Source organism: Sphaeramia orbicularis, chromosome 3 (genome assembly GCF_902148855.1).
Source record: "Sphaeramia orbicularis chromosome 3, fSphaOr1.1, whole genome shotgun sequence".
NCBI lineage: Eukaryota > Metazoa > Chordata > Actinopteri > Kurtiformes > Apogonidae > Sphaeramia > Sphaeramia orbicularis.
In genome coordinates, this window is record NC_043959.1 from 11,933,333 (window position 1) to 11,948,661 (window position 15,329).

Consider the following 15,329-nt stretch of genomic DNA (forward strand, 5'->3'; position numbering starts at 1 on the left):
AAATTACTGTTTTTTTTTTATTAGTGATAGTTAACAAGACAATGTGGATAGAAGAACAACAACAAAAATACCAACACATAAACAAAGGGAAAATCAAACAAATAAACAAACAAACAAACCAAAAACAACAACGACAACATCATATTACAATGAAAAAGATCGTAAATGTAAATAGCAACTAAACAATATAGTTTGGTTAGGGGGCGATAGGGAAAAGGGGAAGAGGGGGGTGTGAATGAACAAGAGAAAGAGAGAGGGGGGAGTGAGGGGGAAAATAATAGTTGTAATAGTATAAAAATATATAATAGCAGTAGTCTAATTTGCTAGCATTATTGTGGCAGTGGTAGACAACATACAACACTGAGTGAAATAATTGAATATTTGTAATAATGTATTTGTATCAGTTACTATCTGTTTTGAGTTTATATGAATTAATTTTAATTAATATGGCTATGGGGGTGGGTGGGGGGTGGGTGGAGCCCTGCACGCAGATTACTAATATCTGTCAAAATATTGGTCCTGTCACTTTACTGTTTTCACTCGTCTGTTCACTGAGCACTGATTGATTGAACAAACGACTTAATTTAATTCATGTGAAATCTAATTCAAATCTGACCCAAACAGTATGTAAGGCAGGGGTGTCAAACTCATTTTCTTCGGGGGGGGGGTTTGGTCACATTCAGCCCAATTTAATCTGAAGTGGACTGGACCAGTAAAATAATAGCATGACAGCCAATAAATAATGACAACTGCAAACTGTTTAATGCAACAAAATAACATTCAATTATGCCAATATTTACATTTATATACTATCCAAACAAAAATGATGTGAATAACCTGAAAAAAATTGTAATTTGTTAAGAAATATAAGTACAATTTTATCAGTATTCTGCCTAAACTTACCATTTCTACATGTGCATTATGGATCAGATCTACAAAGACACTAAACACTGAGGAACAGACAAAAAATAGTTAAAAATGTGCTTAATTTTCTTTGGACATTTCAGGTTGTTCATATTTGTCCAGGTTATTCACATTTTATTGTTACAGGATAATTTGTAAATGTAAATATTTTCATAATTTATTGTTATTTTTTGCACTAAAACAAAGACAAAAATGTGACGTTAATTCACGATTTTTTCCTTAATTCAAGATTTTTTTTTACTTAATTGAACGTTTTTTGCTTCAACATTTTTTCCTTAATTCAAGCAAAATTGTTTTATTGTTAAATGACAGTTTGTAAATGTAAACATTTTCATAATTTAATGTTATTTTTACACTTAAAGACAAAAATGTGACGTTGTTAATTCAAGATTTTTTCCTGAATTCAAGCTAAGTTTTTTTTTGTTGTTGTTGTAAAAGGATAGTTTGTTAATGTAAACATTTTCATAATTTAATGTTTTTTGCACTAAATCAAAGAGGAAAAAATGGTGTTGTCATTATTTATAGGTTATTATGATATTATTTTTGAGTTCGATGTTGTAACTTGATCCCATGGGCTGGATTGGACCCTTTGGTGGGCCGGTTTTGGCCCCCGGACTGCATGTTTGACACCTGTGATGTAAGGGTTGAAATGCATCTGTAGGGCAGTGAAAAGGTGAACATTTTTAATTAAAAATGAAATAAATGGGTAGTTTAATGGACTTGAATGTGTAAAAAATGGACTGAACCCACAGCAACGAGACAAGCTCCAATGAACTGAAGGATAATTCAAGTGGTTTAGTTTGTCCTGTTTGAGACGAATGTGAACTGATTTCAGGGTTGAGAGTGAAAAGTAGGTGTTTTGTTTTGAAAGGATGATTTCAGTAGGTCTGCGTTTTGATAATAAATACTAAGTGTAAAAAAAAATCAAAAAGAAAAATACAGATATTTTCACCGTTTCCACCTTGTGTTCGAATCGATGTTTGTACAGTCTGTGTTTGGACACCAAACGGTGAACTTTAACCCTTGGGTGTCCTGTCCACAGCAGACCCCCCCCAGACCTGAGTGGGTGTAAAAGTCACACACTAATGTCACATTTATCTATTTATTTGTTCATTTCAAACTCTTTTAGTCTTTTAATTCTAAAAAAAAAAAAAAAGGTTTTGAGCTCCACCTCTGAAACAAAGCCCAGACATCAGTGAAACAGTGGTTATAACTGGGTTATAATAGTGTGTGTTAGTGTTGTACTTTAGTTTCCAATGCACTAATATTAGTTTGGGGGCAGAATTTTAAAAATCACACAAAATTGAACAGCTTTTGATTTCTAACCTAAGACAAGTTGTGTAAAATAATCTGAAGTGTTGCAGTGTTGGTGAAGCCCCTTTACAGGCAGAGTTTATAAAACTCACTCCATTTGTACCCCTGAAGAAACAGAGTTTATAAAACTACAGCTGGAAAAAGTCGTTTTAGGAACTACTGTTTATTTCCACAGTGTCCATGTGGTGAATATGAAACCAAACATGGACATGGTTGGGGCGGTCCGTGGCTATAGGGGGTGGGGCTCGTAAGAGGGGTGTCCACAGTGGTAATGATCACACATCTGCGAAGTATTTGAGCAGTGCCAGGACCAGCCAATCAGAGGCAGTGTTGGCTGTGATGTCATCACATGATCATGGGTTCAAAGACAAAGGGACAGTGTTCAGTGGACAAATACTATTGATATTAAAAAGAAAAATCAACAAAACCCTTCATTTTATGTTGTTTCCCAAAACTGTAGTTTATAAACTGAGTAAAGAAGAAAAAATGACCCAAAAAGTATTTGAACTATTTGACACTGCACGAAATATGAATGGAGTTGAATGACCAGCAAGTTACAGCAAATGGAGTTGAACTACGGAGTTGAACTACGGAGTTGAGCTCCATGTAGTTGAACTACGGAGTTGAACTACAGAGTTGAGCTACGGAGTTGAACTACGGAGTTGAACTACAGAGTTGAGCTACGGAGCTGAACTACAGAGTTGAACTACAGAGTTGAACTCCGTGTAGTTGAACTATGGAATTGAACTACAGAGTTGAATTACGGAGCTGAACTACAGAGTTGAACTCCATGGAGCTGAACTACAGAGTTGAACTACAGAGTTGAACTCCGTGTAGTTGAACTATGGAATTGAACTACAGAGTTGAATTACGGAGCTGAACTACAGAGTTGAACTCCATGGAGCTGAACTACAGAGTTGAACTCCAGAGTTGAACTCCATGTAGTTGAACTATGGAGTTGAAGTACGGAGTTGAACTACAGAGTTGAACTCAATGTAGTTGAACTCCAGAGTTGAACTCCATGTAGTTGAAGTCTCCCCACCATTGAACCTTTGTAACCTGAACTGCTGCTCAGTGTCCATCCCAGACTCACTCAGATACCTGAGGGTTAAACAGACTGTTTTGTCCTTTTCCCATATTCCCTTAAATCCTGTTCTAGTTTCCTAAAGCAGTTTTACCTTTAGACAAAACTCAGAGACGTGTTTGTAACAGTTTTCAACTCAGACCAATCAGAGAAACCAGTTACAGATTCACACTATGAACTGAATTCAGTGGCAGGAAATAAAGTAGATAAAAAGAAAACAGACTGATTCAAAATAAAATAGATCAAACTAAAACAGACTGATTCTAAAAAAAAGAGCAAAGACTGAACAAATTTGAGAAGATAAAACTGTGACACAGACAAACAGATGGACAGACAGAGTGGAACCGGCCTCTGATTGGCTGAACAGCAGGTTGATAAAGGCTTAGACCCGGGGGGGCAAACATGTGGCCTGGGGCCCAAATCCAGCCCACCTAAGGTTCTGATCCAGCCCAGGGGATGAAAGTGTAGAAATGACACTGAAGACACTAACAGTCAAGGTCCTCCAAGTGCTTTGAGTTCAGGTTCCACAAACAGACCAATGGGATCAAGTACATGAAGAACAGAATAACCAATAAATGAGGAAGACAAAACAAATGTGCACTTATTTTACTTTTGAAATTAATTTTTTTTTCTTTCAGGTTATTCACATCTTTTTTCTGAAAGGATAGTTTGTAAATGTTACGATGGTGTATTACAGCCACAAAAGAATATAAAAACACTGTCACTGCGAGAAAAAAATTGAAAAATATTGAGATAAAACCTGTAATGTTATGAGAACAAAGTCATAGTTGAAAAAAAAAAAAGCTCTTAATTTAATGAAAATAATGTATTTTTGAGATTAAAGTAATAAAATATTGAGAATAAACCTGTAATTTTATGACAATAAAGTGGATACAAAGAGTCATAGTTTTACGAGAATAAAGTTGTAATATTATGAGAACAAAGTCATAGTTTAAAAAAAAAAAAAAAGTCATAATTTCACGAAAATAATGTCATATTTTTGAGATTAAAATCGTAAAATACTGAGATAAAACCTATAATTTTCTAAGAATAAAGTCAAATACGAAAAGAGTCATAATTTTACGGGAATAAATTTGTAATATGAGAACAAAGTCACAGTTAAAAAAAAAAAAAAGCTCATAATTTAGTGAAAACAATGTCATATTTTTGAGATTAAAGTCATAATATTTAGAAAATAAATTCCCAATAGTGCGATAAACAGTCCTCATTTATAAATCATCAACCCTAATCCTTGTTGATGACAGTTTCCAGTTACAGCGAACACAACAAGTGAAGCATCAGACCGCTAATGATAATGTGTTGATGGTGGGCGGGGCTAATAGGCTCAGTATTTGGTGGGCGGGGCTAATAGTCTCAGTATTTGTCCTTTGTGCGTAAACCCCAAGTTAAAGTAGAACCTCACAGAATGTTCCAGTTCTGCATTATCAGACCAGTGGGTACCACTGTATTCTGGTAAATTAGGATGTTTTTTAAATTACGACATTATTCCCATAATGTTATGGCTTTATTCTTGAAATGTTATGATTTTAATCTCATAAAAGTACGACATTATTTTTGTTAAATTATGAATTTTTTTTAAATTACAACTTTATTCTCGAAATATTACAACTTTATTCTTGTAAAATTCAGACTATTTTTGTATTCGACTTGATTCTTATAAAATTACTGGTTTTTCTCAATATTTTACGACTTTATTCTCATAGTGACAGTGGGTTTATTTTCTTTTGTGGCCTTAATACGCTGTCCGTAAATGTAATTATTTTCGTAACTCTTAGTTTTTTATTCCACCAGAACAGAAGACGTCATTATTTCCAGGTTATTCTTCTTTTCTACCGGTCTGAACCTCTTGACGTCATATTGTTCTGAACGTGGAACCTGAGCTCCTATGGGTTTGACGGGCCGGGCTGGGACTGAAAGTGGAGTGGATTCGCATGTGTGGAGCAGATTTGGATGTTGGATGTTTCTTTTGCTCTGTACCTTTTTTTATTTTTCTAAATGAAGCGAAGCTCAGAGTCCGTTTGTGATCTCTGGAATAAATTGGGCTTGTAACATTCCTGAACAACTGTGCAGACGGTTTGTGAAAACAGAGATTAGACCGATCCTGAAAGTGAGGGATGAGCGGAAAAGAAAAGACGGGTGTAGACGTTGGACCGAAGGCAGGAAATGGACCTGATGATGACGTCCAAACAAAGGAATAGAAAAAACAATGTGTTCTTTGGTTTTACGAGGTAGAAGATATTCCTTATTAAATAAAAGTCTAATTTTGGATGGATTTATTCATACATATAGAAATGTATATATTAAAACTAAACACTAGTTCAACACTTGTGGATTCGATCTGTTTATGAGACAAAAATAACACTGGTCGACAATTTTATAGAAATTATCTGATGCCGAGATTAAGACCCAATCCCAATCCACCCCTTGGCCCTCCCCTTTACCCTTCCCCTTGGTCCTCCCCTTACCCCTACCCCTTACCCCTACCCCTTTACCCTTCCCCTTAGTCCTCCCCTTACCCCTACCCCTTGGCCCTCGCCCTTACCCTACCCCTTTACCCTACCCCTTTACCCTTCCCCTTGGCCCTCCCCTTTTACCCTACCCCTTTACCCCTACCCCTTGGCCCTTACCCCTCCCCCTTACCCCCTCCCCTCCAACTCATCAAGAATCAGAACACCCCTACCCTGTCACGTGAGTGCACAAAACGGAGGGGGAGAAGTAAGGGGGAGGGGCCAAGGAGTGAATTGGGATTGGGCCTAAATCTGCTAAATGTTCCATATTTTAACCCTTTCATGCATAGTGGTCACTACAGTGGACAGTTACTCTACAGCTTTATTCTTGTATATTCATGGTTTTGTTGTTTTAGTTCCATATCAACCAACACAGTGGACACTTATGCATCATCTCATAAACTGCAATTCATACCATTATTGTAACTTTGCTGTTCTCGATTGGTTCTTGAGTGGAAATCAATTGTTAATATTTATTTTTTGCATATTATCTCCATGAAGTGAGTAATAACTAGTATTAGAATATGTTAAAATGTGAGAAAACATCAGATTAGCTGCATTAAACATGGTTTAATTTCACTGTTTTCATATCACTTCATGATATTGGGTTTTAAATACATGTTTCTTTGCTTCAAGAATAAAATTCATGGTGTAGCTGAGTGGACATTTTTGTAACTCCATGAAAAACAGGTTGATTTTTTAAAAAAATTCAATCACATTGTTTGTTTTTTTTTTCATGCCTAAAGAGGAATAAAAATACTCAGGAAAAAAAATCTTGATTAAGGTTCTCATAATTCATGCATGAAAGGGTTAATGAGATTAACTGTTAAACTAATGACCACAGTGCTGTCCTTTCCTGCCTGGTGGTCCTGGTGCTGAGGATGAGAACATGATGTTCCAGAGGATGAAGGCTCAGACAGTGGTGCTAATGATGAAGATGAGGATGAGGATGGTGAGGCTGAAGGAAGACGTGCCCATTTCAAAGCTGTGTCTGCTGTGGGCAGAAGTACCGTGTTGTTCTTGTTTTTCTTTAGTCCTGGTTCACCGGACTGTGGTTGTCTTATCACTGTTTTGGATCTTTTTGGATCGGTCTGGAATGTAACGTACTGTTTTTATATTTGTGGTGTTTTTATGCATGTAATGCTTTTATTGTTTTTTATGTCTCCGATGTTGGTTTCATGTGTGCTTTTACGTCTGGGGACGACAGATGGAATTCAGCAATAATATGAACTCCAGTGTATTTAAAACAGTCCTGTACTGTTGGGTCATTCATACGCACTGTCCCTGTCAAATAAACAAATGAACCAAATCAAACGATAAATCAAGAAATTCATTGTTTGTGGTAAAATCACTAGTCCCTTTGGTTCATCTGTCCTAAACTATCCCATATTTATATAAATGTGTTCCAAACACAAGTGTGTAATGTTGGTTTGTCCATTCAATCCCAAATGTGCTGATGAGTTTCTTTCTTGTGGTAGATGTCCTTAATAGTAGTCCTTCCATAAACAGGAACAGAAATCTGTGTTGTTTTGAATCTAGAATGATCGTTACACTGGACAAAATCTAAATCTGTCCAAGTGTATTTTTCTCTTTTCTAGTCCAAATATCTGATCACACTTAAAATCAGACAGAATCACCTACAGAGGAACTTTTCAGTGAGATACAGTGGGGCAAAAAAGTATTTAGTCAGCCACTGATTTTGCAAGTTCTCCTACTTAAAAAGATGAGAGCGGTCTGTAATTTTCATCAGAGGTACACTTCAACTATGAGAGACAAAATGAGAAAAAAAAAATCCAGTAAATCACATTGTAGGATTTTTAAAGAATTTAAATTGTAAATTATGGTGGAAAATTAGTATTTGGTCAATAACAAAAGTTCAACTCAATACTTTGTAACATAACCTTTGACCAATGACAGAGGTCAAACGTTTCCTGTAAGTCTTCAGCAGGTTTGCACACACTGTAGCTGGTATTTTGGCCCATTCCTCCTGCAGATCTCCTCTAGAGCAGTGATGTTTTGGGACTATCGCTGGGCAACATGGACTTTCAACTCCCTCCACACATTTTCAAAGGGGTTGAGGTCTGGAGACTGGCTAGGCCACTCCAGGACCTTGAAATACTTTTTACGGAGCCACTCCTTCGTTGCCCGAGCGGTGTGTTTGGGATCATTGTCATCCTGGAAGACCCAGCCACGTTCCATCTTCAATGCTTTCACTGATGGAAGGAGGTTGTGGCTTAAAATCCCACGATACATGGCCCCGTTCATTCTTCCCTTGCACGGATCAGTCGTCCTGTCCCCTTTGCAGAAAAACAGCCCCAAAGCATGAGGTTTCCACCCCCATGCTTCACAGTAGCTGTGGTGTTCTTGGGATGCAACTCAGCATTCTTCTTCCTCCAAACACGACGAGTTGAGTTTTTACCAAAAAGTTCTATTTTGGTTTCATCTGACCACATGATATTCTCCCAATCCTCTTCTGGATCATTCATATGCTCTGTGTCAAACTTCAGACGGGCCTGGACATGTACTGGCTTAAGCAGGGGGACACGCCTGGTGCTGCAGGATTTGAGTCCCTCTCGGCGTCGTGTGTTACTGATGGTAGCCTTTGTTACTTTGGTCCCAGCTCTCTGCAGGTCATTCATCAGGTCCCTCCGTGTAGTTCTGGGATTTTTGCACTGTTCTCATCATCATTTTGACCCCATGGGATGAGATCTTGCATGGGGCCCCAGATGGAGGGAGATTATCAATGGTCTTGTATGTCTTCCATTTTCATACAATTGCTCCCACAGTTGATTTCTTCACACCAACCTGCTTGCCTATTGTACATTCACTCTTCCCAGCCTGGTGCAGGTCTACAATTTTCTTCCTGGTGTCCTTCGGCAGCTCTTTGGTTTTGGCCACGGTTGAGTTTGGAGTCTGACTGTTTGAGGCTGTGGACAGGTGTCTTTTATACAGATAACCAGTTCAGATAGGTTCCATTAATACAGGTAACAAGTGGAGGACAGAAGAGCTTCTTAAAGAAGTTGTTACAGGTCTGTGAGAGCCAGAAATCTGGCTTGTTTGTGGGTGACCAAATGCTTAATTTCCACCATAATTTACAAATAAATTCTTTAAAAATCCTACAATGTTATTTCCTGGATTTTTTTTTCTCATTTTGTCTCTCATAGTTGAAGTGTACCTCTGATGAAAATTACAGACCTCTCATCTTTCTGAATAGGAGAACTTGCTAAATCAGTGGCTGACTAAATACTTTTTTGCCCCACAGTATAAGAACTGATTTATAGACAGTAAATCTGGAAAATCTGATTTCAACAAATCTAAACAAGATCATTTTCACTTGTTTCATTGGCAGATTTTTTTTTTTTTTTGCTTGAATTAAGGAAAAAAAAAAAAAAAAAATCTTGAATTAACCAAAAAATGTTGAATTAGGCAAAACAAATCTTGAGTTTAGCAAAACAATCTTGAATTGAGAAAAAAAAATCTTGAATCAAGCAAAAAATAATTTAATCAAGTATAATAATAATTTAATCAAGTATAATAATAATAATAATAATAATAATAATAATAATAATAATAATTCTCCTTCTTCTTCTTCTTGTTCTTCTTCTTATTATTATTATTATTAGACATGTGCATTTTGAATCAGTCTTATAATCCTGTTGCTCTACCCAGAACACTTTGGCGGTGCCTGCTGGACAAACCTGGTACAACATGTACAAATCCACAACAGAACAAAAACGGCCACATGTAGAACCAGTGGATCCAAACAGCGCAGCGCACTAGTTTGAATTATTGGAAGCATGGAATTGGAATTTCTCTGGTTAATAGTTGAGAGGATTTAACACACTGTCCTGCTGTCTTCACATGTTTCTTATGAATTTGCAAAAATCTAAACCATTCTCCTCATATTCATTATTAACTTAAACACAAATGGACTAAAGTCTGTGGACCTGTTGAATCTAACAGGGGTCTGGGATCCAAAACGAGAAGGACTAATGTCAGAATAGAGTTTTATATTATGGGATAGATATCAGTGCATTGGTTTAAATAGTTTTCTTTGTTTCCTAAATGACTCACAGATGGTTTGGACTGAATTTATATCGACATTTTTTTTTCTCCATGACTCTGTCTCTAATATTTTTCCTGCTCTGACTGTAAATAATAATTTCCATCTACTGTCATCACATCTGACTGAGGAACAAACATCTGCCATTAAACTACAGTCAAATACTGATGTTTATCAACTATATGGACATAGCCATAGGAACCCATTTCAAATGCGGGGGGGGGGCTGTGAGGATCATGTCAATGGTGATGCAAAATCAATTAGCGCTTTTCAAGTGATGAAAATACATTGATTGACTATTAATGTGACATTACTTGCGTAAGATAAATAAATGATTAAAAAAAGCACAAGCTACACAAAATATAAAGACAAATGAGTGACCGACTCAGAGAAAAGTCAGATTTACACAAAACTGCAGCGAGAACCAACAACTGGTCACACACAGTAGACAATAATGTGAAACACAGACCTGAAACACACACCTGTGGAGGTTCTACTGTCTGCACAAAGAAACATATACAAAACAGACAAAAGAGCATGGACTAGTGAGAAAGAATATTCAAGGAACAGAACAGACATACATTTAAACCAGTGTTTTTCAACCTTGGGGTCGGGGCCTCATGTGGGGTTGCCTGGAATTCAAATGGGGATGCCTGAAATTTCAAGTAATTGATAAAACTTACTGATAAAAATTTACATTATATAGCCTAAATGTTGCCTAAAATTAACATTTATTTGCAACATATTATAGCAAACTATTACACGACCAACAACAAATTAATTTTAGCAAATAAAATGTCTCCGTTTTGAATGTCTGGGGTCGCCTGAAATTTCTAACAATTTAATTTAAAAAAAAATTTAAAACTTACTGATAAAAATTTACATTTATAGTCTAAATGTAGTCTAAAATTAACATTTATCTGCAACATAGTATAGCAAACTATTAAATGATCAAAACCAAATTAATTTTAGGCAAAAAAAAAAAGTCTCCGTTTTGAATGTCTGGAGTCGCCTGAAATTTGTGATGTTAAAATGGGGTCAGGAGTAAAAAAGGTTGGAAACCATTGGTTTAAACTGAGGTGATGATGAGTAGAACTGGACCTGTTTATGTCTGAGTCTGAGTGGATCTGATGGAGGAAAGGAAATTAAAAGTCCTTCACCGATTGACAATAAAAACACTAGGATATTTTTTGTTTTTTGTGATGAAAACAGTGATCAGATCAGACACTGACAGGTGAACAGGAGTGAGAGTGGTGCTGTCCGTGGTTCTGAAAGGTGATGGGAGTGAGAGTGGTGCTGTCTGTGGTGCTGAAAGGTTTACAGGAGTGTGAGCGCTGCTGTCCTTGGTGCTGAAAGGGTTAATGTTGGTCACATTTTATTACCTTCTAAACAACAGTGTTTTCACATAACTTACTATCTCTATTTCTGTTTTTTTCATTTGGTCCAAACTGACTTACTGTCATTTATTTTCCTAAACTTTTCAGAGTCATTTCCACCTTTCTGTTTTTCATAAATCTCACTCTGGGGTTACTGTTGGAGCAGGTGCACAGACCTTCAGCTGATGTTCCAAATGGGTTTTTATGATCTGAACTAACACTGATCAAAGTTTTCATCTTCTCCTGTCTGTCCAACAGTTCCACAGTGTCTGTGTGGACGTACATGAGTGTGAGATGTGTCAGTCAATGACACAACGACAGTATTTAATTATTTAATTTATACATTTGGAATGTGATTGGGGGGCGGGGGGGCTGCAGCCCCCTGCACACCCCTATTTACCACAGCCTCGTATATGGACATAAATATGTGGACACATCATGTCTCCAGCTGTCAGATGTCCTGTTCAGGAGGATCAGACACACAAACATCAATATTAATAATTAATAGGATATCTATCCCATAATATCAAACTCTATTCTGACATTAGTTGTTATTGTTTTGGATCCCAGAACCCTGTTAGAACAGAAACACCTGGATTCAACGGGTCCACAGACTGTGGTCCAGATAGTTTCCTCATGCACAGATCAGCTCATCAAACGGGTTTTATTAACTCAGCTTTGGGATTCATGGGGGATTTACAGGGGGTTTTGGATAGTTTTGATGGTGATTTTTGGATAATTTTTTGGTGATTTTTAGGGGGTTTTGGGTGATTTCTGGGTGGCATTAGTCCTATTGTTTTGGATCCCAGACCCTTGTTAGAACAGAAACACCTGGATTCAACGGGTCCACAGACTGTGGTCCATTTAATAGATGAGTTAGACAGTTGTGAGGAGAACAGGATGACTACTGATGCTAGATGGTTTTATAGACTAATAATCTGTAATTATAATTAAAGTTTTGATGGTGTTGCCTTTCCTTTATGACACACAGTTTAAATATTTTAAATGAATTTAAATAAAACAGCTGCTGATGGGATGGACACTTAAAAAAACACCTGTTAAACCCGTTAAAGCTTCGTGTCTGACCTGGGCTGCAGCTGCTGGACTCACAGACCTTTTCGTACTTTCCATGACCCGTCACCACAAACTGAAACGTCCGACCAGCACAGCCTTCCTGAAATCACACAACAGCAATTTACACCAACTGAGTACACAGGAAACTGTAGGGTTTGATGTTCATACAGGGTCGAATTTAGACCCGGGGAGGCCCTAAGCTTAAAGCCCAGAACCCCCCCCCCCCATTTAAATGGCACCAGCTGGTCTCACAAAGCTTTATGCATTTGAATTAGATGAAAAATGTAAAATATATGTCTTTCAATTTTATTAATACAATTCAGTAATAAAGATAATATTGTAAAATCACAAAAATTCAATTAGAGAATCCTCTAAGTTCCATCTGAAAACATGTGATCACATAAAAGCAAAGTCATGTAACTGATGTCGTTCTATGATGATCAGAACACATGGTTTTTCCTCAGACATAGTTGGGCTCAGTTCATTTTGGATTCTCTTTCAAATGTTCTTCCTGCTGAACTCCATCACACACAGAAACAGCGGTGATGTTTCTTCCACATGAGGGAAAACTAGAGGAATGTGATGATTTGAAGAAGATTTGATCCAGATCTCCTCAGACCCAGGAAAGAACAAGTTTGGACTGTTTTTATATTTAATAATTGCAGACATTGGAAATATCATGATGCAACAGCTTTTTCAGATGCATTTTTTTTTTTTTTTTTTTAATGGAATGTCCTTTTACAGTGGACCGTTTTTTCTGTTTAGTGTTTTGGTCTAACTCTGTGACTCTGTTGTCCAGTGGTGGACAGTAAACCCATGTGTGGGTCTGAGGAGGTCCACTGGAGCCGATCCCAGATCAGATGATCCTTCAGTTCATTGTCTGTCTGAGGGTCTGTACAGACTGAACCCATGTGGTCTGGACTATAGTACCTTTAGAACCCTTTGGAACGTCAGTCCAACTGTGTTTATATGATACTATCATGTGTGAAAGGGTTAACATGTCCTTCAGTCCAACACTGGTCTCATACACATATACTGTCCACAGATAAAGCCATAATGTGTCCTTTAGTGGAAGAAGGACTCATACATATAAACAGAACTTCAATCTGATGGCGCTGTTGTCTGATGTGAATACAAACCTTCTTCTGTTTTCCAGCAGACTCAGCGTCTGCTCGACTCTCCCAGAAGTTTTTCTTGTGTAGAACATCACCAGGTTTGATTTCCTGAAGAACAGAAGAACACCTTTAAACTGTGACCACAAGGGGGCGCATTTACACCATTAACACACAACTGAACTGAGAACATACTCCAGAAGTGTCCAATCCTGGTCCTCCAGATCTACTGTCCAACCCTGGTCCTCCAGATCTACTGTCCAACCCTGGTCCTCCAGATCTACTGTCCAACCCTGGTCCTCCAGATCTACTGTCCAATCCTGGTCCTCCAGATCTACTGTCCAACCCTGGTCCTCCAGATCTACTGTCCAACCCTGGTCCTCCAGATCTACTGTCCAACCCTGGTCCTCCAGATCTACTGTCCAACCCTGGTCCTCAAGGGCTGGTATCCTGCATGTTTTAGATGTTTCCCTCTTCCAGTACACCTGAAGGTCATTATCAGGCTTCTGCAGAGCTGGACGATAGGCTTATCATGTGAACCAGGTGTCTCAGAAGAGGGAAACACTTAAAACATGCAGGATACCGGCCCTCGAGGACCAGGGTTGCCCACCCCTGATCTAAACTCGGACTTACTTTGTTACTTGTGTGTGTGTGTGTGTGTGTGTGTGTTACCTGGTTTCTGTTTGTGTGTTGTTGCCGTCCGTTGTCAGTTTTGGAAACAGGAGGCAGGTTCTTCTCCAGGGCGCTGTAATTAAAAACATTATTCGACTTTTCTTTGTTAATATTAACGGTGTAACATGAAAAACATTCCGATGTTTTGTTGATAAAGCTTCTGTTAAAAGCACATCTAATAAAAAACAACCAAGAGACAATAACGAATATTAACTTCACGTTCATTTTCAACAGAACCTGAAATATTTAGATCCCTGTTCTCTTTTTCTTTCGTTGGATTTTTATGACATTTTCTGTGTTTCATTGATTTTCTGTTTTTTTTGTTACATTTAGTAAAATTTAATTTTGTGTCTCAATTTTTTTTCTTTTCCATTTTTTGTCACATTACCTCATTTTCATCTTGTTGCAGCTTTTACATGCCGCCGTGGGGGGCGTGGTCTGTCCCAACGTTTGAATATTTTGGGATTTTTCATTCTAGTTTAGTTTTATTTAGTTTGGACTTTTTTTCTCTAATTCAGTTAGTTTTAATTAGTTTTTAAAGGAGGTTTGGTAGTTTTTTTTTATTAGTTTTTGTTATTTTCTTCTTTTTTTCCCTTCTTTTTCTTTTTTTTCTAGGTCCAGGTCAACGTTCTAATAGTTTTGGATTTTTCATTCTAGTTTAGTTTTATTTAGTTTAGACTTTTTTTTTCTCTAATTCAGTTAGTTTTACTTCATTTTTAGAGCAAGTTTGATAGTTTTTTATTAGTTTTCATTATTTTCATCTATTTTTCCCCCTTTTGTTTTTTTTCCTTTTTTTTCTTTTTTTCTCTAGGTCCAGAACCAGGTCAAGGTTCTAATAGTTTTGGATTTTCCATTATAGTTCAGTTTTATTTAGTTTTGACTTTTTTTCTCTAATTCAGTTCGTTTTAATTCATTTTTAGAGCAGATTTGCTAGTTTTTATTAGTTTTCATTTTTTTCTAAATGCTTAGTTTTAGTATTAATTTTAGTTTTGTCGTATCTTTTCTCTTCTTCTCCCTCATATTCAAATAAATCCCAGACAGGACTCTGCTGCTTTCTCCCAACTTTAGTCTCCATGTTTCCAGGTAGAGTGGGGACCAGACGACGACTGGAAACCACAAGTGACGGACCGTCAAGTGTCGTATGGTGACAGCAGATAAAACTGCTAGAGCGAAATAAATCGA

At 37.2% G+C, this 15,329-nt stretch overlaps 1 protein-coding gene across 4 annotated transcripts in view; it reads right to left on the bottom strand.

Annotated features, from left to right (window-relative positions):
• Positions 1 to 15,329, bottom strand: part of LOC115417010 (lymphocyte-specific protein 1-like) — a 33,916-nt gene that overhangs the window by 6,831 nt on the left and 11,756 nt on the right. For 3 of the 4 annotated variants that reach the window (XM_030130931.1, XM_030130928.1, XM_030130927.1), the window contains 3 exons: positions 14,148 to 14,220; positions 13,503 to 13,586; positions 12,376 to 12,463 (listed from right to left, as the gene is read on the bottom strand). In XM_030130931.1, coding sequence (XP_029986791.1) covers positions 12,376 to 12,463; positions 13,503 to 13,586; positions 14,148 to 14,220 — 245 coding nt within the window. The remainder of the gene's footprint in view (positions 1 to 12,375; positions 12,464 to 13,502; positions 13,587 to 14,147; positions 14,221 to 15,329) is intronic. The other variant, XM_030130929.1, reaches the window with a different exon arrangement.